General features: G+C 53.3%; 1 protein-coding gene and 1 long non-coding RNA gene across 7 annotated transcripts in view; one reads left to right on the forward strand and one right to left on the reverse strand.

Annotated features, from left to right (window-relative positions):
- Positions 1-335: 335 nt before the first annotated feature.
- Positions 336-11282, reverse strand: LOC133228060 (uncharacterized). Its single transcript, XR_009730042.1, has 3 exons — positions 11195-11282; positions 8568-8654; positions 336-623 (listed from the first exon to the last, which is right to left on the reverse strand). It is a non-coding gene; the product is annotated as an uncharacterized LOC133228060 (long non-coding RNA).
- KIAA1614 (KIAA1614 ortholog) overlaps positions 8653-27279 on the forward strand; it is a 44167-nt gene continuing 25540 nt past the window's right edge. Inside the window, exons 1-4 of one of the 6 annotated variants that reach the window (XM_061383387.1) lie at positions 8653-9178; positions 12617-13563; positions 14424-14487; positions 25142-25285. In XM_061383387.1, coding sequence (XP_061239371.1) covers positions 12651-13563; positions 14424-14487; positions 25142-25285 — 1121 coding nt within the window. In that variant the 5' untranslated portion in view covers positions 8653-9178; positions 12617-12650. Of the gene's footprint in view, positions 9179-10451; positions 10924-11342; positions 11430-12616; positions 13564-14423; positions 14488-25141; positions 25286-27279 lie in introns of those variants that run through there. The other 5 variants (XM_061383385.1, XM_061383383.1, XM_061383384.1 and 2 more) reach the window with 5 other exon arrangements.

The following is a 27279-nucleotide window of genomic DNA, read 5'->3' on the forward strand; positions in this document are numbered from 1 at the left end:
TTCTGTCCTGATTGTCCAACCATAATGCCTGGCTTATAGTAAGAAATATTAGTTGAAAACATGAATTGAATTAATTTGGCCAAGGGTAATTTTTGTATGGGCTTCCCAGGTGGCGCTAGCGGTAAAGAACCCACATGCCAATGCAGGAGACATAAGAGGTACCAGTTCGATTCCTGGGTTGGGAAGACCCCCCGGAGGAGGGCACGGCAACCGAATCCAGTATTTTTGCCTGGAGAATCCCATGGACACAGGAGCCTGGCAGGCTACAGTGCACAGGGTCACAAAGAGTTGAACACAACTGCAGTGACTTAGCACACAAGCACAATTTTTGTACATAAATGTTAAGAGCAGCTTTATTTATTCATAATTGAAAAAAAAATGAAACAACCAAATGTCCATTAACAAGAGAATGGATAAACAATTTGGGTAAACTGTCTTGGTTGCTAGGGCTCCCATAGCAAAATACCACACACTGGGGCGCTTAAATAACAGAAATATATGTCTCATTGTTCTAGAAGCTGGTAGTACAGATCAGGGTGTCAGCAGATTTGGTTTCTCTGGAAGCCTGTCTGCTTGGCTTGCAGATGGCGGCTTTGTCACTGTATCCTCACATGGCCCTTTCTCTGTGGACACATCGAAGATAGTTTTTAAGAGGGATAGTCATGTCTTTCATAGAGTTATAAAATGCAAACATGTCAGAGATTTTGTCATTAATCAGAAAACCAGTATAATGTTATAACCTGTTCAAAGAAGAATCTAAAACACAGATAAATATACAGACATCTGGAATGTGGGGAAAATTTATAAACAAATGCAAAATCAGCAAAATTGGTCAATATTCATAAGTCAGTTCTACAAATACAACCGTCACTTCTCAGGACAAAAATCATTTGCATTACTATCCACTTTACTACAATTTATAGAATTATAAAACAGCTCAGATAACCTGAAAGGATGCATAGACAGTACATCCAATGATGTTCGGGGATCATTTCAAAGTCTTTCACGTTTTCCCCTATACTTTAATGACTAACTTCCCCATTCCAAATTATGCATTCATTTATCAGGTCATTTGACATAATTACACACACACACACACACACACACACTCACACTCCAAAATGCTTTGTTCTCAACACCCTAGAAAAAATTCCCGTTCAGCTTGGCCAATTAGCTAAAGCCAGCAGCCGGGCTCAGATCCTGGGGCAAATGGAATCCACCACAGTTCTCCTTGTTTCATCTAAATCTTCACAGAAATGGCCAAAACTCTAGGTGAGAGATATCATTAGCAATATCAATATTAGCAAGAGAAAGTTTTTGTCTTAGATGTTCCATACTGAAGAAGTTTTAAAAGCTAAGCAGCTTTCTCGTGACATACAGAGACCTACCAACCATGATTTTCACCACCGCTTTCCTGGGTGCGGAGACGAGTCCCAGAGCACAGTTCCCAACCCTGCTGCAGAAATGGAGCCGGACTTTGTGGGAGAGACGTTGGTTGAGAGGCCCAAGGGGGAGAAAGGGGAGCAGGAGAGTAGAGGGGTGATTCTAGGTGAGGGCATCTACAGGGCGGAAGTAAACAGCCATGAAGCAAGCAGAGAACCTTTCCAGATGTGGCTGCTCATGAAAGGGCAGTGAGGGGCCCAATGGGATAGGACTTTACACACACAAAATCAGAGCTTTCAAGGGCCTGCAAACCCTCAGACACTGGCACTGATGAAGGCCTTCTAAGAATGTATACAGAATCCACTCTGACCTGATCCCTGAGCCCACTGGCCATGTGGGCACTCTTCTCTCCTCAGCTCAGTAAACGTAGCACCTCACACCCTGACCCAGCCTACTGAGACTCTTCTCCAGCAAGCTCTGAAAGGGGCCACTGTGTCACAGTCCCTCATACACACAAACACTAAACACTCCTCTGCACACAAACCCCAGATGTCCCCCAGGGCTCCTTGGAGGCGACATCTTCCCTGTGAACACCCTCAGGTCAGTTCAGTTCAGTTCAGTCACTTGGTCATGTCTGACTCTTTTGACCCCATGGACTGCAGCATGCCAGGCTTCCCTGTCCATTGCCAATTCCTGGAGCTTGCTCAAACTCATGTCCATTGAGTCGGTGATGCCATCCAACCGTCTCATCCTACGTTGTCACCTTCTCCTCCTACCTTCAATCCTCCCCAGCATCAGGGTCTTTTCTAATGAGTCAGTTTTTCACATCAGGTGGCCAAAGTATTGGAGCTTCAGCATCAGTTCTTCCAATGAATATTCAAGACTGATTTCCTTTAGGGTTGACTGGTTGGATCTCCTTGCAGTCCAAGGGACTCTCAAGAGTCTTCTGCAAAACCACAGTTCAAAAGCATCAATTCTTCAGTGCTCAGCTTTCCTTATAGTCCAACTCTCACATCCATACATGACTACTGGAAAAGCCATAACTTTGACTAGATAGACCTTTGTCAGCAAAGTAATATCTCTGCTGTTGAATATGTTGTCTAGGTTGGTCATAGCTTTCCTTCCAAGGAGCAAGCATCTTTTTAATTTTATGGCTGCAGTCACCATCTGCAGTGATTTTGGAGCCCAAGAAAATATCTGCAGTGATTTTGGAGCCCAAGAAAATAAAGTCTGTCACTGTTTCCATTGTTTCTCCATCTATTTGCCATGAAGTGATAGGACCGGATTCCATGATCTTAGTTTTTTGAATGTTGAGGAAAGTTTTTTCACTTTCCTCTTTCCCTTTCATCAAGAGGCTTTTTGGTTCCTCTTTGCTTTCTGCCATAAGGGTGGTGTTATCTGCGTGTCTGAGGTTATTGATATTTCTCCTGGCAATCTTGATTCCAGCTTGTGCTTCATCCAACCTGATATTTCACATGATGTACTCTGCATAGACGTTAAATAAGCAGGGTGGCACTATACAGCCTTGATGTACTCCTTTCCCTATTTGGAACCAGTCTGTTGTTCCATGTCTGGTTCTAACTGTTTCTTCTTGGTCTGCACACAGATTTCTTAGGAGACAGATAAGGTGGCCTGGTATTCCCATCTCTTAAAGAATTTTCCAGTTTTTTATAATCCACACAGTGAAAGGGTTTGGCGTAGTCAATAAAGCAGTAGATGTTTTTCTGGAACTCTCTTGTTTTTTCAATGATCCAACAGATGTTGGCAATTTGATCTCTGGTTCCTCTGCCTTTTCTAAATCCAGCTTTATTATCTGGAAGTTCTCAGTCCATGTACTGTTGAAGCCTAGCTTGGAGAATTTTGAGCATTACTTTACTAGCATGTGAGATGAGTGCAATTGTGCAGTAGTTTGAACATTCTTTGGCATTGCCTTTCTTTGGGATTGGAATGAAAATTGACCTTTTCTAGTCCTGTGACCACTGCTGAGTTTTCCAAATTTGCTGATGTATTGAGTGCTGCACTTTCACAGCATCATCTTTTAGGATTTGAAAGAGCTCAACTGGAATTCCATCACCTCCACTAGCTTTGTTCATAGTGATGCTTCCTAAGGCCCACTTGACTTCGAATTCCAAGATGTCTGGCTCTGGTTGTGGTTATCATGAAGATCTTTTTTGTATAGTTCTTCTATACAAAGTAACACCCTAACCTCCTCCAGATCCTGTCCGCTCCTTCACTCTCTACCACAGCTTTTAAAACTGGTTTTAGACCCAATCTCTTAAGTCAGTAGCTTGTAACCCTTTGATTACCAGCCAATCCTTTTATTACTTCTGTGATCCTTAAGTCTATAAAAGTTTTGTCCAACAAACCAACCACATTTATTGCATAATAATCCTTGTCCCCTTGGCAACCCACACTGTCATACTCAGCTGATACAATACTAGTCAAAAGCAAAGACACTTCTCATGGTAAATGTATCATTTCCATTAGACTTCTTTAAATATGGGTGATAACTTATGCTCCCCTCCCCATTAGGTGTCTGGGGACCCCAGGTTCCCTCATGGCTCAGTTGGTAAAGAATCTGCCTGCAATGCAGGAGACTGGGTTCGATTCCTGGGTCAGGAAGATCCCCTGGAGAAGGAAATGGCAACCCACTCCAGTATTCTTGCCTGGAGAATCCCATGGACAGAGGAGCCTGACTACAGTACAGGGGGTTGCAAGAGCTGGACACGACTTAGTGACTAAAGAGAGAGAAAAGAGAGAAAGAGAGAAATATGGGTGATAACTTATGCTCCCCTCCCAATTAGGTGTCTGGGGACCCAGGTTGGGAAATCCTGTTCTGAGGATTAATGTTGAGTGAGTTCAGCCAAGTCTCCCTTGCTCTCCCTTTTCTCAGATGGGCAAACTGAGGCTGTTAGTTTTAAGGTGAACTGACTTACTTAAACTGCCAAAGAATTGGAATGGAAATTGAGAATTTTTTAAAAGAAAGTGTCCCCTTTTTTGGTCTCTAACTCCTTTTAGCGTTAGGTTTTCTTAAAAAATAAAGTAAAATTAAGTTGGGATGGGCTGTCACTTGCCCCCCGAGTAAGCCTTTTCCACTTGCAGCCTGGACCTGTCTACAGGATCCTAGAATTTGCTGCATAGCAGCTGCCTGCTCCTCCCCTCCAGGTCAAGAGGCCCAGACCATCCCGATAAGAAGGAACCTGAGACGTTGTCTGGTCCAGGGTGTCCCAAAGTGTGTTCCCCAGGATGTTAATTGCTATGTTGGGGGTGGGGTGGGGAAACAGCTTCTGTGGTCATTTACTTTTGAGAAAGGCAGTGTTAAGCAAAGGTAAACTGGTTTAGTCTTGTTTTGTTTTCAGGACATGGCTGAGCCTGGGAAATGCCTTTGGGCCTAACGAACTGCCAGGAGGGTGAGATGGCATGCATTATTGCCCAGATTTACTGGACTTGAAATCTCTTTCACGGGAGACCTGTTCACGTCTCACGGGGCCCTGGGGTTCTGAGAAGCTTAGTTGGGGACCTGTTAGTCCAGCCTGACACTTCCAGGTAAGGAAACAACTCAGAGTGACCAAGGCTTAGACCCACAAGGGGATCTAGTCCAGACCTGAACCCAGGTCGCCGGAGTCTAATCCTGGGCTTGGCAAATTTGGGCCTTTTCCTCTACACCTCACCCACCACATACCTTCGTTTAACACAGGGGGAAAAACTGTCCGAGGGACCCCGGAAGCGGAGGGTGTTTGCTTAGAGAGAGGCTCTCTAGAGGCTCATTTGCGTCTCCAGCAAAACCTCCCAGGCTGGTGGGGGCAGGAGGGGACGGGGGACAGGAACCCCCACAGGATGAGGGACTGCAGAGCCTGGGGGGCTAGAAAGGGCTCCATCTGCAGCAGAAAAGCCGTGAGGCTTTCAGAGTCTCTCATATGTCTTAATCGAATTATCACATAGAACTGAACACTGTCTTTTCTCAAGATCAAAAGCTGTCACTGACATGACTCCAGTGCTCGGTCAACCTCCAGTATCTTTCCCCCTGCATCTGCTCTCATTTTGTTAACGAGAAAAATCAGTGTGGCCACGATGACCATGGCTATTGGCAGACAGGTGAGAGCTAGGGGTCTCTCCTCTTATTGATGGCGGCCTCCCACTGAGCAGGCATGGGGAGTCGGGGAGTCGGAGGGAGAGTATTAGAACATTTGCCTAAGCCCAATCATTTCCTGGTGATTAGGATTATGAAATGAAAAGCTACAGTGTCTCTCGCATGGGAGCAGATGCCTGGCAGACTCAGGGTGGGTGCAGGGCAAGTGGGCCTCCAGGGCAGAGGAGTCTGCCGTCAGTGTCTCCAGGGCAGGCCCGTCCCATCCCGGCAGCTCCCCACCTGCCTGCCCCGGGGAGCGGTGCGGGCTGACCAGGTAGGAATCACGCCTTTGCTCTTCCTGAGTCTTAGTCAACTCAGGCAAGCGTGGCAAAGGAGAACATGGCATACATGTGTTCCCATGCGTGTGTATACGTGTGTGTTAGTGTGTGTGGAGTGGCATGACTAGAAACCTAGGTGGTTGCTCTCTGGAGGTGCCCAGCTGTCATGTTGCCTGACTGTACCAGGCATCTTCTCTCCACCTAGATTTACCTGCTTCTCTCGCATGCTTTTCTCCTCTCCTCTTCCCCATCTATTTCTTCTTCTGAGGGCTATTTTATCTGCAAATTTCCAGGCTCACTCAGAATTGAAGTGTAAGGGCCACACCACTGTCTGGGATCAGTGGCCATTTGAGGGAAAAGCGAAGCGGGCAGGAGCATCAGGTGTAAGTGGGAGTCATGAAGGCCGGAGGCCGGTCCTCACCCTGCCCGTGGCCAACTATCTTGTAGGCCCTGGGGCAGGATGGGCCACACTGAGGGAATGAACCACATCCTTTGGAGATGACCTTGATCCACTGAGCAGGAGCAGCCCCCTGTTCTGCTCTTAGGCATCCTTACCCGACAGGGATTTTTTTTCTGTCATTTTAACTACGTGGCCTCTAGTCAGTAGCTTTTATGTGCTGGGAGTGTGTTGGAGCCAGGAACGAGGTTGAGGAGCAGGAAGCACTGTGAGGTGTCAGAGACTGACCACTTAGAGTGATAAGTGCTCGGGCAGAAGTGGGTCAGGGGTGCACTAATCCAGGTCGGGAGGACAGCACAGGATGTCGAGGAAGGTGTCTCTGTAGAGGCTCCAGTTGAGCTGAGTGTGGACGGTCTAGGAGGAGACAGCCAAGTTGGGTTGGGATGTGTGTATGTGTGTGTGGCGTGAAGCAGCGTGTTTCAGGCTGAAGGAGAGACTGGGCAAAGGAGAGGAGACATGAGCCAGGCGGGGGAACTAGAAGCAATCCAATATGGTGGGTGGGCTGGACAGGTTCTCGGGGTGGTGAGAACTGGGGCTAGAGGGACTGCTGTACCATACAAAGGACTCTGAGTTTTAAGCTGAGGATTTCTGCTTCTTCACACTGACTGGCCTCAAAATCACCTAGGAAACTTGTTAGGGAACACATTCCTGGGCCTAACTCCAACTAAGGAATCAGAATCCCCAAGGGTGAGACCTCAGAATCAGCCTTTTCAGCAGTGTCCTGGGAGGGTCTACATGAGCTCTGGGTAGACTGGACCCTGGGAAACAGCAGGATTCCTATCAAGGGAGAGGCGGGTACATGGGAAACCAGTCCTGACACTCTGCTGAAAGGAAAAACAGGGTCCGAGGGGGAGGCCCTGGGACTGTGAACAGTATCACGGGGGGGGGTCGCCAGGATCAGATGCCCTAGTGCTCCCGGACCAGTGCCCCCTGATGAGGACAGGAAAGGCAGATCTCCAGCTGGACACACTCCTGCAGGCAGTAAGGGGAGGGATGACAGAGGCGTCCCTCCCACCCTTTCCCACTCGACTCCACCTGCTCTAAGGGAGGGACCTTGGAGGACTAGCTCACTCTTTCCCTCCATCCTAAGGCAAATCCCTACTTCCACAACCCACAAGGCTCCCTATTCAAACTGAGTGTTCAGAGCCCATTGGGGGAGGGTGGAGAGGAGGAGTGAAGCTTGTGTTTTCATCCAGGCTAAGGGGGAGGGAGACTTCCCTAGGTGATCCAAAAGGAGGAGGGGGGCTCTGTGACTGCTATTTACTCTACATTTGGGTTCCTCGTAGATTCCTCTCCAAAGGGTGGTAATGAAAGAGTCTGATACTCAAGGAGGTAAGGCAGTTCCCCAGCCCTGAAAGGTGCTCAAGGCTAAGGCCCAGATTAGACCACCTTCCAGGGACTCTCACCTCAAAGGACGGGGTCCTAGCGCCTCACCGGGGACCTAGAGCCCTCAACCAGGCCCCACCACCCTTGTTCTGCAGCCTCACCCCCACCCCTAGACTTTCCCAGATTAACCTTTATATTTAACACTTAAACCAGGCAGTTTCACACCTCAATGCCAGTGTTTATGCTAATCCCTCCTCCTCTGACTTGCCTCTCCCACTCCTCCCCCTCTGTCTGGCTAATTCCTGCTCATTCTGCAAGACCCAGCTCGCCCTGACACCTCCCCGACCACCCAGCACGCATCTCAGTCTAGCTATTCCTGTAAACGACCCACACCACCCTGTGCTCACCTTGATGCGACCACTTATACACAGTTTAGGCACTGCCCCACTCTGAGTTGACCAGAAATTCCTCAAAGGCAGGATTTGTGGGTACTACATTTTGTCTCCCCAGCGCCTGGCACACGGTAGGAGCTCAAGAAATATTTGCTGAGCCAAACAGAATCCAGATGAATGGGACATGCCCTGAGACATGCGAGTGCCACGATCATTTAAGAGCATTCTAAGGATCGGCTTATGGTGTTTTTAGGACCTATGTGCTGTGTGCTCAGACACTCAGTCATGTCAACTTCTCTGCTACCCATGGACTGTAGCCCATCAGGCTCCTCTGTCCATGGGATTCTCCCAGCGAGAATACTGGAGTGGGTGTCATTTCCTTCTCCAGGGGATCTTCCCGACCCAGGGATCAAACTCGTGTCTCTTACGTCTCCTACAGGTGCCTGTTAAAGCCTCTGTATAGCTGTGACACTTCATCCCCTTGTTTATTGCAAAATAACAAATTTAATGAGTATACTGAAGGTGAATATTTGCATGTTAAACAGGCTGAGGGCAGGTTTCCTTTAAATACTAAGCCTTTGCTAGAACTTTCAGAAACTTACCTTACAGATCATTAACTTCTGGGGGAGGCAGGGAGCAGAAGTCGTGGAACTGAAATCTCTAAGAGTCTGAGCTCCAAAGCAGTGACTCTGAAAGGAAGAAGCAAGGCAGAGTGTCTTGGACCTGGACAGAACTGGGTTCAGACTCTGGCTCATAACAGGTCCCCAATAATAGTAATAGTGTTGTTTGTAGGGTTGACTTTGTGCACGGAGGTGAGGAAGGAGTCTTTCGAGGTTTACAGGATTTTATCTGGGCTGGCAGAAGAAGGAGGCAGAGATGATCCAGAAAGGAAGGGCCGGACCATAGCAGCAACATAATCCGACTATCACAGTACTTCACAATTTTTTTTTATGTTTTTAAACAAAATCTTTTCATGTTGAATATGCGGAATGCTGGCAACAGCATTGTTCTGGGTGGTTAATGGAGAGGGTCTTGGACTTATCAGCTCTGCGACCTGGGACAGATCACCTAACTACAGTTTCCTCATCTGTACAAAGAAGACAGGAAACAGTATCCATCTCTTAAGACTGCAGCAATGCCAGGTGATAGAATGCCCTCCATAAATGGTACCAGTTACTGTATTATGAAGTGATCAGTACTACAGCACAGAATGGTAAGTCCCTGTTGGAGGAACTGCTTGCTGTGGGAATATGGGGGTGGAGGGTGGGGCTAGCTGCAAGAGCACAACCCAGGACCCTGGAGACCACCTGTGTGACCTTGGGCCTGTTTTGTAACACTGAGGGTGTGCCCTAGATAATCTTCCAGGTGCCTAAATTAGCAAAGGTTACTCCACCGACAGACAGCTCCCCAAACAGCCGCTCTCAGGCCTGGATGCCTTGTCCTGCCCAGATGCCCTCTTCCCCACTTTGTGCAGAGTAACTCTTACTCACTCAAGGGCAGGCCTCCTTCCCATCCTTCCCTGACACCCCATACCCTCTGCGCAGCAGTCCGCACGCTGCGGTCCTTATGGTAGGCAGCTAGGTCTGTCACCTAGATGATGACTCTACTGCCTCAGTGCAAACAGAGAGCAACGGGCGCTGGACAGTGAAGCTTGTTAGCAGTCGGAAAGATGATCAGCACTTTCCCTTTGTAGAGATTTCCGGAATCTCCTGGGTCCTAATTCTCTTATAGTTTGTTGTGGAGAAATAGGTTTGGAAATAGTTGGGGCTCCGTTCCCTCCCCCTGGGTGGAAAGAGAAAGCGTGCTCCCTTGGTTGGGGCCACGGCTGCAGGTCAAGTCCTTTGCAGCTATTAATACTTCCTGCCAGGTCTGGGAAAAGTGACAAGGGGCCTTCAGGAGTCCCCAGAGTCCCCCCAGAACCGGTCCCTTTCCAAGGCGTCTGGCCATGCAGGCACCTGGCTCTCCCCTTAGCTGCACAAGAAGAGGGGACTCGCGTCCACCACGTGTGCCCCCTCGCGCTGCTAGAAAGCGGAAACAAATGACCTTGACCTCCAAGGAGACAGCCCCTCGGAGAGGGCGCCTCCTCCGGAAAAGTTGTCCAGACAAAGGGCGTTCCTCGGCTTCCACCCCGACAGCCGCCAGCCGCCGGCCGAGCCTCCCCCCTCCACCCCCGCGCCCCGGGTGTAGGGTTACACGCCTCGCCGCGAAGCTCGGGGGAGAGCGCGGTGTTTCCGCAGCTTTGGCTCACGTGGAGCCGCGTCTCACCGCCGCGCTCTCCCCAAGCCTGGGCTGCGAGCGCCCTCCCGGCGGACGGGGCGACCCGGGCCGGGAGGGGTGAGGTCCGGCGGCACGGAAGGCCGCCCCGCCCCGTCCGAGGCCCCGAGCTCGCGGCTGGGCCGGCGGCTTAGACGTCTGCACGGTCCCGGGAGGGGCGGCCCTGCAGGGCTCTGGGGACTGGGCCCCGGGCCCCGGGGAGCGCGCGGGGCGGCGGGGCGGGGTGGGAGCGAGGGCTGCTCCTCCAGCCCCTTCCGCTGCGCCTCCTTTCTGCTCTCCCGCTCCCTCTTCCCGTCCCAGCCGGGGGAGGCGCCGGGCTTGGCCTCTCACCCCCTCCGTGGCCGAGCCATGAGGTAGCCGCCCATGCCGCTTCCTGCCCTCCCGCGCCCTCCCCGTCCGACCCTGCGTCCCCTCCCCGGACCTGGAGGGAGGCCGCGGCCCGCGGGGCGGCTGCCCGGTTCCGACCCCACCCGGACCCCGGGGCGGCCAGCAGAGCCCGGAGCCGAGCCGGGCGCGCCCCGAGAGCCGAGGCCTGCGGGCCGCACTCCCCGAGCCCCGGGCCGGAGCCCGCGCGCCCTGCTCCCCGCCGCGGGCCCGGGAGGGAGAGGGGCGAGAGGAGGGCCTGGTCTCCCCGGGGATGGAGGGGATGGAGGCGGCGGCCAGACCTGCCGGCGGCAGCCTTCAGTGAGTACGGAGGAGGCGAGGCCCCGGGCGGGCCGGGGATGGCGGGACCGGGGGAGCGAGAAGGAAGGGTCGCGGGGGGAGCCCTGCCCGTCACGACCGTCTTCATTTCAGCGTCTCAGGGTTGGGGTTAGACGAGCACAGCGCTCGGCCCTAGACTTAAGCGGCCCCGAGCCGCACAAATCGGTACCCACTGTTCCCCCGAGGAAAGTCTCATCCATCCTAACAGGTCTCTAGAGAGGGGTGATCTCTGGAATGCTGTTCAAGACTTTACCTGAAGGCTCTTGTAATGTGACGGAAATTGCACCCAAACCCTTCAAATCCCCTGCTTCCTGGATCGAACCTTAGAAGAGAGGACTCAGTGGCTGGGCTGTGACGACAGAGTTCGTCAATTCTAAATGAACTGGTAGAGAGACTGATCTCGTCCTCCCGAAGACAGGCCTTAAATGTCACAGGCTTAAAACTGATGTAACAAAAAAAAAAAAACTGATGTAACATACAGACCGTGTGTATGTATTTTGCTTTATGGAATAAGTGTATTCATGAAATATATTAAAAACGGAGTTGTAATAAATGACTATAGAGAGGCTTGGCATTTAAGAGAATTCTGTAGTGAATCTTTAGTCAGTATTAGGTGAATAATTAACCTCTAGTTTGTAATTTATGTAAATATGAATTTTTATGCATGCCGTGGGACATTCCTAGATGTATGGTGTAGAAGGGGCATGTTCTCAGAGAGCAGGATAAATATTAAGACATTGTGGCTTCTATGTGTGCACAGAACTGCTTGGCGAGTAAAATCTCGAGCTCACTTTTATTCCCTGTGAAGACATTGACATCAAGTGTGCTACCAAGGAGCGGTCATCTGGGCACGTCACCTGTCTAGGACTAAGGGGAGTTGGGGTCCTGGTCACTGGGTGCTTTGGAAGAGCCCTGACCTTGGGAGGAGAAGCTTTGAGTTCCTAGCCAGGCCTCCCTCAGCTTTGGTGTCTCCTAATGGCTCTGTGCCTCTGTCTCTCTGTAAAATGTCTGTAAAAATGAGGGTCATAACTGTTCAGGCAGAATGGTGTTAGAATTTGAGAGAGAGCGTCTGAAAGTACCTTCAGGCCTGCCCAGCACCGAGCAGAGGCTGAAAGGCCTTGGTGCCTGATCCTGGCTGCCCTGTGGGCACAGCTCTGCTCACGTCTGAGGTTTCAGCACAGGGAGGGGGACACCTTCCACCAGCGGGTCAGATCCAGGGTGGTATCTTCCTGAAGCCCATCCTCTGCATTGGTTCCCTTTGGAAAGGGAAGAGCTTGTGGGCATGAACAGAAATCGCCATCCTCCCCTGAGGCCTGACACCTGTCAGCCAAACACGAAGCCAGGGACTGGGAATGCAGCCCCCATTTCCCCTCTGGTCCGCACTAGGCAGAAGATTAGCTGTTGCTTGACGCTTCACTGTCCCCACCTGTAACATGGGGGTAGAAAAATAAGACTGCTACTCCGACTTGGAAGAAAAAACTCAGTAATGACTTATTCGTACCATCCAAAGGCTCGTGCTCCCCAAGCTGCTTTCACATTGTCTAGGGGCACCCCCTGATCTGACCCCAAGTTTCCTCCAGACAGGGCTCTATACCAAGGCACTATGGAGACCCAGGAGGTCATGGGAGCTGGCCAGGTAGTGGGTCTAAGGAGCTCTGTCTGTTTTCTCCTCCAGAGAACCCCAAATAGGGAGCAGAACGGCCAGCTCCATGGAGGTGACCTCAGCTGTGGAGAGAAGTGACCCCGAGCCACAGCCGGAGAACGGACACCTCCCAAGACCCTGGCCCTGCCCTCGAGAAGACGGAACACCCAGCCCGAAGGCCACCCAGCCTCCCGGGGCACGGGGGATACAGCTCCAGGGGCCCTCCGTGCTGGAGTCCAAGGTGAGGGCCTTGAAGGAGAGGATGACAGCGGGCAGACAGGGGGCAGGCCCCAGCCTCACTTCCCACCAGCGGCTGGCCCTCAAGAAACCCAAGTGCAGGCGAGTCAAGGTGGGTGGGTCCAAGCCTCCGTCAGAGGGGCCTTCCCCACCCGAGACTGTGGTGGTCCATCACACGCAGAAGCCAAACGACAGGCGGCTGGACCGCAGTGTCACCGAGGAGGAGCCCGCCAGGAACGGGGACCCCGGGCCTCCCAGGTTGCCTGCTCCCGGACTCGAGTGCTGGAACAGGAGGAGCCCGTGGCCTCCAGAGGCTGTTCAAACACAGCCTGAGCATGACAGAGCTCTGCCGGCCGGGCCCAGCTCTCTGCAAGAGGGCCCCGTCCACAGGGTCACTCCCAGCCGGCCGGGGGGCTCTCGTCCTTGTAACAAAACCACCCACGTGCTCACCCTGCGGAAAGGAAGGTCACACCCCCAGCAGGATGGTCTCGGCACCCGGGGAGACCCGGACAGCTTGTCTCCGACCTCAGAGGAAAACTTCGTCCCCAGGCCGGCTCTCCTGGGGGAGCTCTGGAGAACCAGGGACCTGGGGGCCCTGGGCACTGGGGGCAGCACCTTGTCCCTGTCTGACCGCGTGGAGAGGAACCGCCTTCTGCTGCAGGAGATGCTAAGTGTTGGGGGGCAGGGCCCCTCCAAGGTGGGAGTCCCAGGCTGGACTTCATGCTGGGATAGAGCTGTGCCAGGTAAGGCCCACTCTCTGGGTCTGGGGGCTGGGGCCAGGGGGGGAGTCCAGGAGAGGGAAAAGGAGATGGGGGTTACCTCGGAGGGGAGGGGTGGGAAAGTGGGAGAGCACAGCTGTTTATCACCAGATTCCTAGGTTGTCTCTTAGTCTGGGCTTTGACACAGATTCTGCATCACCTCACAGCCAGCCCCATCTGCTAAAGGCTCCCCCAAACCCCCCAGAACAGCAGTCCCCAGCTTTTGGCACCAGAGGCTGGTTGCATGGAAGACAATTTTTCCACAGACTGGTGGGATGATGGGGATGGTTTCAGGATGATTCAAGGGTGACGTTTATTGAGCACTTTATTTCTATTATTACCATATCAGCTCCACCTCTGATCATCAGGCATTAGATCCCAGAGGTTGGAGACCCCCTGTCCCAGACCACAGGGAAGCCTCCACAGTTTGTTCCCTGTGGTTCTTTCAACAGTGGCTTTTTGACGATGACACGTCCTCAGCCCTCGGTGGACTTCATTGTCCTTGGGTAGGAGCCCCTCCCCACAGAGAGACCCAGCCTCCAGGCCGGCGGGCTGAGCTCAGGTGGTCGCACTGCTGCAAGTGTTCAGGCCTTAGCCACGGCTCTTGCCCTTCCTTCCTCCCACACCCAGCGCTTGAGAAGACCCCCGTGGGCCCTCAGCTCACGACAGTGCCCACCAGCAGTCACTGTGACAGGCTGAGCCTCCACCTGGGGGGGTCGGAATTATCTGGGGGAGTAAATGGCTGCTGGAGAAAACTTTCTCCTCCGAGCTTGTGCTCATTGAGCAGCAGCTGAGAGCCCAGGTCCTGGCTCTGCCCTAATCTCTGCTTCTGCTCTGGGTCCTAGAGCGACTAGCCGGCGACATGGACTGGGACTCGGGCATCTCCCTTCAGGACTCGGACCAGAGCAGGTAAGCGCTCAGGGCACACATCTTCTCTGCGTCTCTCCTGGACAGTTGTCCCTGTCCCTTCATTTCCTCTGCGGCAGGAGAGTAGGAGATGCGGAGAGGGGAGGGGACAAACAGCTGCACCTGCAGGCAGCTCTCCTCCCGGAGGCCTCCTAGGAGGCACCCCTCACCCCCTGATGCCCAGGTGGGGCCCCTGCTCCCCGTGCAAAACTGCGGGGTACAGAGCCTGGTGCAAGGAGCACTGCAAACCACCTGCTCTGCGACGTGGGGCTCATTTCCCTGCCCCGGCCTCTGTCGCTTTATCCTTCAAGTGAGCCAAGTAGTAACTTGTGTCATGTACCTTTCGGACTGTTGTGGGACTGAACACAAGATCAGTTCAGTTCAGTCGCTCAGTCGTGTCCAACTCTTTGGGACCCCGTGGACTGCAGCACGCCAGGCCCCCCTGTCCATCACCAACTCCCAGAGTTTACTCAATGGATGTGAAAATCCTTTCGGAAAGCATGTGAATGCAAGGCTTTTACTCCGACAGTTCCTTTCCCAGTCAAGGGGTGTGCTGACTGGTGTAAAGGTCTTCATCTCCCCCAGCCTCCCGGACTTTGCTGCAGCCCCTCCATCGATGTCTAAGGAAAGCTGGGCACCTGGGGTGGGGGTGAGTGGCCATGGGGCTGTGTCATGACCAGGTAGGCCAGAGGAGTATCTTTCGGGAGGGCAGGGGGGCCATCTGTGGATCCATCGGTGGCTGCCCAGGGCTTGGCCTCACCCTCCATATCCACTGCACGCCTGGCTCGTGAAGCTGAGCGAAGTCTCAGGACTCGGGAGCAGCCGCCATTTCCCCTTTCTGTGCAGTGACGTCACCCTCCTGTGGGTCTCGTGGTTTCTGCTGAGGGCAGAGGGCAGCAATGTTACTTCTGCAGATTCCCTGCCTGCTAAGTTCCACTTGGCTTGACCTCCCCTCCAGAATATGTGGACCCCCAGTTCCGTTTTCACACAGTGAGGGCTGCCCTGGTTCAGGAGATTCAACCTCTGCTTGGCCACTGGCCTTCTCACTGACTTGGGCTGAGAGCCTGGTGGAGAGGGGGCTGTCTGGCTCCTTCATCCCTCATTATTTACGACTTGGAATCGTAGCTGCCCCCCCTTCTTCCGGGGGTCTCTTCCCGCCTCCCTGGCCGCCATGTTCAGCCTCCCCTCACATCCACACCTAGCCCAGCCACAGTGTGGAGGCGTGTGACTGGTCCTCGTGACATCCTGTCCCCTGCCCTGCCCCTTTGTCCTTCCTGGGGAGCCATAAAGGAGACAACCTGCCTGGGCAGACACAAGTTGTGCCTAGAGGAGCCGGGGCCTCCTCTTCTGCAGCTACATGTCTCCCTGCTCCCCGCTGCTCGCACTCTGTCTTCCCTGGGTGGGAGGAAGGCTCAACTGCAAGATGTCCACGGGGGCTTGCCCAGAGGTCACTATTGAAAGAAGCCGAAGCTCCTGACTTGCATGTTGGATACTAGGTAATTAAAATACCATCTTAAAGGACAAGAACCTCAACCATGGGAGGTCGGGAGGGGCTTTCCCCCAGTCCTGCAAGGAGATGGCGTTTGTGTAGAATGCTCAGGGTAGGAATTTCTGAACTATTGTTTCACCTACCAGACCGTTTGCAGTGGGTTAGGGTCTGCAGTTTACAGTGGCTCAGCGGTAAAGATTCCGCCTACAATGCAGGAGATGTGGGTTCGATCCCTGGGTCGGGAAGATCCCCTGGAGAAGGAAATGGCAACCCATTCCTGTATTCTTGCCTGGAGAATCCCATGGACAGAGGAGCCTGGTGAGCTACAGTCCAGGGGGTCGCAAAGTGTCAGACACAACTTAGCAACTAAACACACACCCGAGGTATCTGTGTCTAGGTGTAGGCTGTGTAGGTGTGTGCATATGTATATTGTATGATGATCTCATGTGTGTATATGTGTGGAATGAGGAGGGTGCCCAGCATATATCCAGGCACAGAGTTGGCCTGGGGAAAACTGTCCCCTGGCTTGTTTAGAAGGTTGTTCACAGTGCCCCATGGACCTTTATTGGTGATCTACACCCTGCTGAGGAGACACCCAGGCTGAAGGGCCAGAAAGCACGCCTACTTCATGGAGAAAGTTCATCCATGTCCAGAGACCCCTTGGGACAGGCTTTCTCATTTGGCTCTATTCCTGAGTCTTCCGGGCAGATACTAAAGCATCCCTGAGACCCTGCAATTCCGTCTCTCCCCTAAGCAGGATGGTTTTGTTGCTGCTTCTTCTCTATGTCTGAGCTTCCTGAGAGACTTTTGAAGTAAGGCACACTTCCCTCAGCCCTGTACCCCTGGCCACAGGGTCTACATGGAGGGGCTGAGGACCCTGGACAGCGTAGACTCTGAGACCATGGCAGCCGTCATGCTGGTCATCCTGAAAGGGCCAGGACATCAGTCAGGACGTGTTCTGGCAGTGAGCCCCTTAAATCTCAGCGTTTGAGGCATAAAAGGTCTGGTTTCACACCCAGTCAAGTTTAGCGTCAGTGCAGTTCAGTGTTAGAACCAAATAATCACCAGGTTGACGACTGATCATTAGTCTGGTCAGTAATGACCTGGTTAACCCAGCAAGTATTTATGTCCTCGGTTGTTACTGTTCTGCATGATGGTAAGACAGGAAGCCCCACAATGATGGTGAAGCAGCAGAGCCCAAGACAGCAGACCCTGTCTGACTGGCGGGGTCGGCCCAGCTCATTGCAGGTGGTCACAAGGAGAGTCACCTGTGGAGGCGAGACCCCCGAGATGCTGAGGGAACACCAGAAATGTCCCAGGGCCAATTGGTTGTCCCTTCTACTGAGGGACGAAAGGAGACTCCACCCCAGAGGACAGGAACCACCTGGAGGTCCTTCCTTCCAGAAGACCATGCTGACACTCAGCTCCAGCCCTTGTGCTGTATCGCATCCTGACAGTGTCCTAATAACAGCGTATTGACTGTTCCCATTTCACTGACAGAGACCCTCTTGGGCAGAGGCTAAGTGACTTGCCTGGTGATAAAGCTATTAAGTGTTAGAGTCAGGGTTCACAGTCAAAAACACCAAGGGCTGTTCTCTAACCATTATGCTGCACTGCTACAAGCTGTCCCCACAGGTCATGCCTTGGGTTAGGGATCTGGGGGCCCTTGGCCCCCTCCCCCAGCCTGGTATTCTCAAGTATAGACCAAGAAAGGTAGGTGGCAGGCTCCACGGGCTAAGCTTGTTTCTCTCCTAAGTCGCCGTTGACATGATTTGGGAAATGGGGTTTTGATTTGTGGAGAGACGACAAGGGGAGGGGTAAGCACTTCAGGATGACAGAGGACGAGATGGTTGGATGGCATCACTGACTCAATGGACATGAATTTGATCTAATTCTGGGAGTTGATGCAGGACAGAGAAGTCTGGCATGCTTCAGCCCATGGGGTCACAAAGAATCAGACACGACTGAGTGACTGAACAACTCAACAAAAGCACTTCAGGGAAGCCCTGTGGGGTCAGTACTGTCAGCCGTGACCTCGCTCACAGCCATGTGTGAGCACTGGACTCGTCAGAGGAGGGAATCGAAGGGCGCTCTGCTTGGGGGCTCTGCCCCCATCCATTCTTAGAAGCCTGTGGTGTTGCGCCCCTGCTGTCTGTAAAACGGCCAGGACCCGCTCGGTCTGTCCACTGTCTTGAGGCCTTGGGAGGGCACAGCAGGATTATACATTGCCTTAGGACCCCAGCTGAACCCTGCTTGTGCAAAAAGTGTGTAAAACCAGAGGAGCAGCTGCAGTCAGTGCGATCCTCACCCCAGGCCCTGCACCGGAAGGGAGTCGATTCTTTCCAAAAAAGCCTCGGGCCGCTGCAGGCACCAGGGCGGCCCCCTGAGGCCCGGGGCCTGCCTTGGCAAGCTAGTTGGGAAGGCGGTGCTGTGGGGCCCAGGCTTACTCTGCTTCAAATCAGGGCCTTCCGTGTGTGCCATCTTTGGGGGGCGGAGGGGCAGACCCTGACACGTGTCTGCAGGGGCTTTAACCCCTGCTCCGCTGTGGGGTCAGTGGAGGGGAGAGGGTCTCTGGGGTCGTTTAATTTGTGCTGTGATGATGATGAAAGCACAGAGGACTTCCTGAGTTGTTGATTTCCCCCGTCCCTGTGGCAGAGTTATGCCCATTTCTAGATGCAGAAATAGAGGCTCAGAGGAGGGAGCCCAGTCTCAGCGTGTATACTTCATCACAAGAAAAGAAGGCGCAGACGTTGTCTGGTTCCGGTTTTCAGGCCTCCACGCACACAGCTAGCAGCCAAAACTCCCTGCCCCGAAGCTGTCTGCAGGCTCCAGTTTACAGGAGGGGCAGACAGGGAACCCTCAAGAATTTCAGAGGCCTGGGCTGTGGCTCGAGTGGTCAGGCCCACAACTGTGAGAAAACCTTGGGCTTTTAAAACTTAATTTATTACCTAGCATTACACTGTGTGTAATTTCAGAAGGAATTCCCACTTTGCCCTCACTGCCCACTCTGCCTACACCAACTTTGGCTGTTGCTGGTGGATCTTCCCTCTGGAGCTCCTTGAGGGGCGAGGACCGTGCTGTTCTCTCTGGGACCCGGGACCTGCCAAGTGTCAGCACGGTACCGGCACTCAGAATGTGTTTGCCAGAAGCATGCGTGTATGACTGTAACTGAGGGCTCACCTGGGGTGGACGCCCCTGTGGGCTTGATCGGATCTGACTGGAGCCAGTAGAGGACATTCCAGATGGGTAAGACCTGCAGACACGCATGGGAGAGGTAGGCAGGGGATTGCATGGAAGGTACCATCAGGACACAGGGTGGGAGTGTGGGCTGAGGCCATTTTGGAGAGCCTGGGAATTTAGATTTTGGAGAAGGGAATGGCAAACCACTTCAGTTTTCTTGCCTTGAGAACCCCATGAACAGTATGAAAAGGCAAAATGATAGGATACTGAAAGAGGAACTCCCCAGGTCAGACTCTGATGCTGGGAGGGATTGGGGGCAGGAGGAGAAGGGGACGACAGAGGATGAGATGGCTGGATGGCATCACTGACTCGATGGACGTGAGTCTGGGTGAACTCCGGGAGTTGGTGATGGACAGGGAGGCCTGGCGTGCTGCGATTCATGGGGTCGAAAAGAGTCGGACATGACTGAGTGACTGAACTGAACTGAACTGAAGGTAGGAGGAACTGGAGAGACATTTTCTGTCTCTCTCCTCTTGACAAGATTGGGAGTGGCAAGGGCTTTCCTCCAGTTTTTCTTTGTGTCTGTGTATCAGAGCCAGTGGGCTTCCCTGGCGGCTCAGATGATAAAGAATCCGCCTGCAATGTGGGAGACCCGGGCTCAATTCCTGGAGCAGGAAGTTTGCTTGGAGAAGGGAATGGCTATCCACTCCAGCATCCTTGCCTGGAGAATCCCATGGACAGAGGAGTCCATGGAGGTCACACAAAGTCAGACACGACTGAGTGACTAACACACCCGCACCTGAGTCGGTGGGCAGGATGGGGAATGGCCGGGTGTATGCAGGATGGTCAGGGGCTCAGCTAGTCTTGGTTACACCCTTTCCTAGGTGTCTCCTCTGATATACTTGCAGCCCTGTGACTCCTAAGGGTCTCATGCTCACCTCCAGGATTCCTCATGACCCCCTGAGTCTAGGGAACCAGAAAGTCCAGAACCTGGCTGGGGAGCCAGAATGACCTGCAGACCCCCTTACCAGGCTACTGGGTACGAGGCCACGGGCATGGCAGCATCCCAGCACTGCCAGGAGATGGGGTCCTCCTACCAGGGAGGGTGTGGGGTGGCAGGAGGGAGTCCTGGGCGCGAGCGTGAGAGAAGCAGCTCCTGCTCCTCCCAGGAGTCGCAGGGCTGCAGGCATACCTGAGGGCACCCCCAGGTTCAAGGTGTAATGAAGACTAGCTGAGCCCCTACCTGTCCTGCGTACTTACCCCCTGTCATTCCCCATCCTTCCCCCTGACTCAGATATACAGACATGAAGGAGAACTCGAGGAAACCCCTTGCCACTCTCAAACCTGCAAAGACTAAAACTAAAAAGAAGAAAATTACATTTAGCCGCTCACCAGTGTTCCCAACTACACACACACTCCTGAAGCATCTAGGGTTCTGAGTACCCCATGGAGAAGGAAGGATGCTATCCCTTCAAGCCCTCCCTCACAGCAAGTGTCACCTGCAACTTTCCTCCATGTCATTGTCACACTCATACACCCCACACGTGAAAATCTCATTGTGGTCCCAATCTTTATGAATAGAGGGGCTCAGGAAAGTTAATTTGCTCAAGATCATTCATCTGTGAGGAGCTGGGCTGAAATTCAAGAGGAAGCCTTCCTCCATGGTCTTCAGAGGGGAATAGGCCGCTGTCCCCCTACCTGGGGGTGTCTTGATCACCTGCCTCCACCCATGCAGTGCTGACCAAGGGGACAGCCCACAGGAATTTGTTCTCCTTTTCCTTCTTCAAGAAGGCAAGGACAGAACCACTTTGCTCTCCCTAAGGAGTCGACGACCTGGGGAAGCTCTGCACGCCCCCACACACATCTTTTCAAAGGTGTTCAATGCGGTGTATCCCATGCAGCCATCCGTTTTTGTTTGTTTTATTTTGTTGCCGTGTAGTTGATTGACGGTGTTGTGTTACCTTCTTGTGTACAGCAGAGTGATTGTTATACGTACACGTATATTCTTTTTCATTTTCTCTTCCATTATAGTTTATCATAGGACAGGGAATGCAGGTCCCTTTGCTACGCAGTAAGACCTTGTTGTTTATCCTTTCTATATACAGTTGTTTGCATCTGCTGATCCCAAACTCCCAGTCCCTCCCTCCCCCGCCCCCTGCTCCTTTACGCCCACACGTCTGTTCCGTGTGTCTGTAACTCTGTTTCTCTTCTGTAGGTAGGTTCATCTGTGTCGCGTTTTAGACTTCACGTGTAAGTTACGTTATAGGGTATTTGTTTTTTCTTTCCGACTTACCTCACTTAGTGTGATAATGTCTAGGTCCGTCCTTGTTGCTGCAGATGGCATGATCTCATTCTTTTTTATGGCTGAGTAGTATTCCACTGTATATATGTACTCCATCTTCTCTTTCTGTTCCTCTGTTGATGGGTGTTTAGTTTGCTTCCCTGTCTTGGCTGTTGTAAATAGTGTTGCAATGAACATAGGGGTGCACGTTATCTTTTCGAATTATAGTTTTCTCTGGATATGTGCCATTCTTAAGGATGCCGCTCCTCCTTCTATTTCGAGAGAAGTGCCCATTTATTTTCTGGATAGCAGCTTCCTTCTGCTACCAGATAGCCTCCTCCAGCTCCCTGTTCAATGGAAATTGCCCTTTCTGTGGAGCCCTGTGCAGGGCTCCAAAGGTCTAGAACAAAACCCACCAAGCCCTCTCTAGCTTCAAAATAGTCTCTCACTTCTGAACATGCCTTTGTGTGACATCCCCAAGTTGACAGGGGATCTCTTTGGCAGGTGCTTTTAGTTCACGTTCAGGGATTCCATCTTAAGCTCAGCAAGAGGGTGAGAGGAACTTAACAAAATAATTGTGCAAATAATAAAAGCAGTGATGATAATACATGCTGATATTGATTGAATCTCATCAAGTTCCTGGCTCTGTGCTCAGCTCTTCTGAGGGGATCGGTCTCACTTAACAACTGAGCCCTTTTTTAGGAGAAGAGGAAGCCAAACTTTAACCCCTAAGTAACCTACCAGGGTGACACAGCTAGTAAGTGGCAGCCCAGGATGAGAAGCTGGGCAGCCTGTCCCAGTGGACATGAATTTGGGCAGCCTCTGGGAGATAGTGCGGGACAGTTCTGTCCCTGTCCTGCAGCCCTGGGAAGCAGGCGTCTACAACAGTGAGCCCACAGGCCCCTGCCCACATGGAATACACGGTCCAGAATAGGTTCCGAGCCCACTGCTGCCCTCACTCGGGGGGCTGCGCACAGTGTGACAGTAAGGGCACTCTATTCGTGGCCATCTGAAAGCTCTCTAATGTGCAAAAATGGCACAGTTGCTAGGCAGAAAGGAAGGTGTGTTTTGGTCACAGTAGATGTTCCTTCTCCTTGCTGCATCCTGGACTCTGGGAAATGTCAGATCCCTTTCCATCCCAAATTGTTTCCCTAATTCATGTTCTTAGGATAAAAGGGTTAAAGCCAGACTGGCTGGAGCTTATTATTTTAATCCAGGATTATGATGGCTGCTGAAGGAGGCTGCTCTGTCTCCCTGACCTCTCTGACTGGGGGAAATGGTGGTTGTCCTGACTGGAGATCTTGAGCTGGCTATGCCTGGCTGGGAGGGGAGCTGCAGGCAGGGCTCAGCTGGCCTCTCTACCAGGAAGCGGGGCTTAGATGGAGAGACCAGAGTGGGAGGGGCTTTCCCGCTGCTCTTTGTCCTGGGGTCAGCTTAGGACGCTGTGGTTGGAAGGGCCAGGGTACTCACGTGGATCTCCCGTTGTCCCCCACAATTAGCTCTTTTAGGTGTTGCTGCTTCTTGGGGGCCAAGCATCTGTGAGCCCCCTAGGAGAGGACCTCAAGTTTCCCCACCCGGCCTTGTGGTACTGCAGACTTTCTGGCCTAAGACGTAGGTTCATGAGATAGCAACGTGGATTCTCTCTCTGTACAACTCCAGCTATTTACAGATGGGGAAACTGAGGCCCGGGGGAAGCACTCAGCCTCTTTGACCCTGTGTCCCACCCACTGAGCTCACAAGCCCTAGGTGTGCGAGCTCTCACGGCAGTGACAACAGCTCTCTGTGCTCAGGTGGAGAGTCTTTGCCGAGCCACACAGGGACTGCCCCAGCCCTGCCAGGCAATCTGCAGAGGGACCGTAGGAGCGGGGACCTTGGGCTGTAGTCACAATGGGAAGGAGTTGGCTCCAGGGCTGTCGTCACATAACAGTGGAGGGTCTGCCTCAGATAGCGGAGTCTGAACCTGTCTGCCTGGCGAGGTCGGTGGCCTCGGGTGGACCAGGACAATGCAGCGAAGTTGGGAGGTGGCGAGGTGGGTGTGAGAATAGGACAGGTTCACGGGGCTGCACCTGCTTGCTCCCTGCCACTGGGGAGAAAGACCCCTTTCCAGCCACAGGGCTGTCAGGCCTGCCCACTCCAGAGCGCACCATGACCAAGAGCCGGCTGCCCTCCTGACTTTGGCCGCGGTTGGTGAAGGTGGCTGCCTCTCTCCTCCCTGCTCAGTTTGTTCCTGCATGGATGCCTCCAGGCACCTCCAAAAAACCCTGCTTTTCTAATCAGTGGAGAAACCAGCTTTGTCTGCCAGAAACCAAAGCAGGGCAGCTGATGAAAAGGAAAAAAAATAAATAACAGCTCCAAGTAGAGGGAGCAGAAAGAAAAAAACAGCAAAGCTGGAAAATGGCTTCAAAACCTGGGGTGTTCCTGACGCGGGCTGGCAGCCAGAGCCGGCTGCAGAGGGCTGCCTCTCCCACAGGCTGACACAGGGCCTCCTGGGAGACCGGGTTTGGCTGTCTGCAGACTGAGATGCAGGCCAGCCTGAGCCTCTAGCCGCCCAAGTCCTCCTCCTGCAGACCCTCCCTGGTGGGGACAGCCCAGCGTATGTGACAGTGAGGAAGGACAAGGGCAGCTGCGGGGAGTGCAGACATCGCATCAGAGAGTGAGTCTGGCTTCAGCCACATGCCGGCTCAGCCTGCTCTGGGACCCCGGGGCGGGAGGAGCCGGAGGATGCGGCAAGGATGCTGGAGACAGTGGAGCTGGCTGTTGTCTGCTCCGCTTCACTTGGTGTTCGACCTTGAGTGACACGTCACATGTTCCTCTCTGCTCAGGAACACCCTCATCTGTCAGGCAGAGAGCGCACCTGCCCCCAGGCCCGCCTGGCTGCGGAGAGGGCCCTCTGGTCAGCGGGAGGCTGTGGGGTGGCTGTTATCCCTGCGACCTGCCGCTGTGTCACTGGGAGATGGCTTTGAAAAAAGGCTGCTGTCATTTTCGGCAGCTCTGGACTGGCTGGGGAGGCAGCACAACTGGGAGGTGGTGAGAGCTGCTGGAAGCAGCCCCTCGTTATGATGAGGAGTGAGCCATTTGCTAACTTGGTGTGGGTCCAGCTTAGTTCCTCTCGGCCCTGACCTGATGTCTGTTGGGTTAGGATTGGAACTGAGGCCAGAAATCACCAGGACTTATAAAAATGTCATTCTCTCAGAGGAGCAGAGCAGTGATGGGCAGGGCCCCGATGCCTTGTGTCTGCGGTGAGAGCTTAGGACGGTGTGCTGTGAGCTTGAGTGGGTGTGTGTGGGTGCCGAGACAGGAGGAGAGAGGGAGGCGATGCGTGTAGAGACCATCTGGCTGGGCACAGTCCCAGCCCAGCAGCCCTGGGCCCTTTCCTTCCCCTCCTCCCAGATAACTCCTGCTATCTGCCCAGGGAAGAACAATGAAGTAACCTGGAGACTCCCCTACCCTTTTCTAGATCCTCCTGGGGTCTCTGCCTCCGGTCTCTGAGCAGCTGTCCGGGGTGGGCCGGTCCCTTCCAGAGTCAGCAGGCCCCCGGCCCCAGGCCCCAGGCTGGTGCCCTCCCGTGTGGGAGCTGGCCAAGGAAGGCTTCCATGCGGGGCTGTTTCTGGCACAGCCAAGCTCGACACTGTTAAAGCCCTCCTAATCCGTGTTATTTTCTTCTAATCCCTCCCCCCACCCGCTCTGGCCCACACACCCCCCTGCAGGCCCTTCGGTCCCAAGCCGCAGCCTGTGCTGAGCCCCAGGCATGAAGAAGCCAAGCATCTGCTGCAGAGAGCCCGCATGAAGGCCAGGACCCGGCCTGTCCGTGCCAGCCATGACATCGTGCCCACCCTTGCCCTGTGCAGCCGGTGAGTGGGGCCCGGGCCAGGCCGGCCGGTATGGGCTGCAGCAGGAGAAGAGATGGGATCCAGCCAAAATGCCAGCTCTCACTCCTCCCTGCTGGTCCGTGTGGGAGCTTTTCCCGTTGTCAGGCACCGCTTTCATGATTTTAGTCAGTTAGTACGTCTTCGCTGAGAGCCTACTGATGGCGTATTAGGGAACATAACCCGAGTCTCCCTGGGGGAACAACGGTGTCACAGTCTCCAGGGAGAAAGACCAGCAGATGGGTCAGTACAGTTCTGTGGACTGTGGTATGGAGAGACGTGTGTGTAGGATTGGAAGTCTACTGTAACTCCATCTGGAAAGGAAGGGGAGGCTTGGAGGAGGTGGCTTCTAAGTTGGAGCTTGAAGGAGAAACATAGATATTTACTGGGCAGCTGAGGGAGGCAGGGGTGAGCATCCCCGGGCAGAAACTGAACAGAAGCAGTATTCTCAGGAGTTGGGCCAGACGGCCCAGTGGAGGCAGTCATGGAGGCCTCCAGGACTGATGGACAATTTGGAAGCCTCCTGTAATAGCTAGGAGCCACCAAAGGATTTCAAGCAGCTGGGTAGCACCATCACGTTTGCATTCCAGTAAAGCTGCTTTGGCTGCAGAGACAGTTGGATCTGGGGGACCAGGGGGACAGTGTGTGGTGATGGGAGGAGAGGGTGGAGATGCAAGGTTGCCCGGAGCCAGAGCAACAGGCTTAATGAGGCAGCAGAGAGGTGGTTAAGACCGGAAGTGGACTGCTGGGTTCTGGCTCTACCACTTCCTAGCTGTGTGCTCTCGGGGAAGCCCCTGTGCCTTGGTTTGCTCCTCTGCACAATGGGAATTATACCAGACCCTATCTTTCAGGATAATTGTGAGGGTTCTGTGAGTTCATAGAAAGTGTTTAGAACAGCCCCTGGCATGTAGTGAGTACCCTACAAGTGTTACCTCTGACTGAATCATGGAATCAACTGGATGAGGGGAGCCTGAGAAGGGGGGCATCCAGGATGGAGCCCAGGATTCTGACTTGGTGTCTGGAGGTTCAGTGAACCCTCGGTGCAGGATTAAGCTTGGGAGGGACTGTCCACGGAACACCCACTGGAGGTGCTTATCAGGCAGTTGGATACAGGAGCTGAGGAGGAGGACAGAGGTCAGACTGCAGATGTAGACATCATCCCGATCTCACAGTGGTGGGGCCATGAGGGAGGTGAGCTCGTCAGGGATGGAGAGATGAGAAAAGAACAAGTTCAAGGACGTTCAGCACTCCACACAGGTAGACGCCCCTTGCATGACATCCCATCCCCATCTCTGCGCCTGTTCCGTGTACCGCGCGCCCCAAGGAATCACAGGTGGAGCTGGCGGGTGCATCTGACCTGCAGTGAGGCTGCCAGCTCAGGTCCAAATGCCCCAGGCCCCAGCAGGACCATCTGTGGCTGACCAGGCCTGTGGCTTCTTTGGCGCAGTGGGTACTAGAGGGAGCGAGGATTCTCGGTGGAACTGGACACCATGCTTTTTGACGGGGATGCTGAGCTGGCTTATTAAAGGCTGAGGAACTTCCGGACACCTTTGAGACTGACTTCAGCAAGAGCAGAGGGCTGAGGCTTGCCTCTGGGTCAGTGTCACGGTGACCTCTAGGAGAGGCGCTCAGGAGACCCTAAATCCTGGTGAGAGGTCCCCACCCGGCTCCCCTTTTATCTCTGCATTTTGTGCCTTGTTTCTTCTGGCTGGAGGACACTAATTAGGAATGCCAGTGCCTCCTTTGAAGCATCCTGACTGTTCTTCTCTGCATGTATATGCGGCCCAGAGCCTTAGACTTCCATGGAGCCCTCCTGTTCCACTTTCTTTAGGTACTAAGGTTGAGTTGGGTAGCTGCAAAACAGGCAAGATTCTTGAGAGTCCCTTGGACTGCAAGGAGATCAAACCAGTCAATCCTAAAGGAAATCAACCTTGAATATTCATTGGAAGGACTGATGCTGAAGCTAAAGCTCCAATAAT

The sequence above is a fragment of the Bos javanicus genome, chromosome 16 (assembly GCF_032452875.1).
Source record: "Bos javanicus breed banteng chromosome 16, ARS-OSU_banteng_1.0, whole genome shotgun sequence".
Taxonomy (NCBI): domain Eukaryota; kingdom Metazoa; phylum Chordata; class Mammalia; order Artiodactyla; family Bovidae; genus Bos; species Bos javanicus.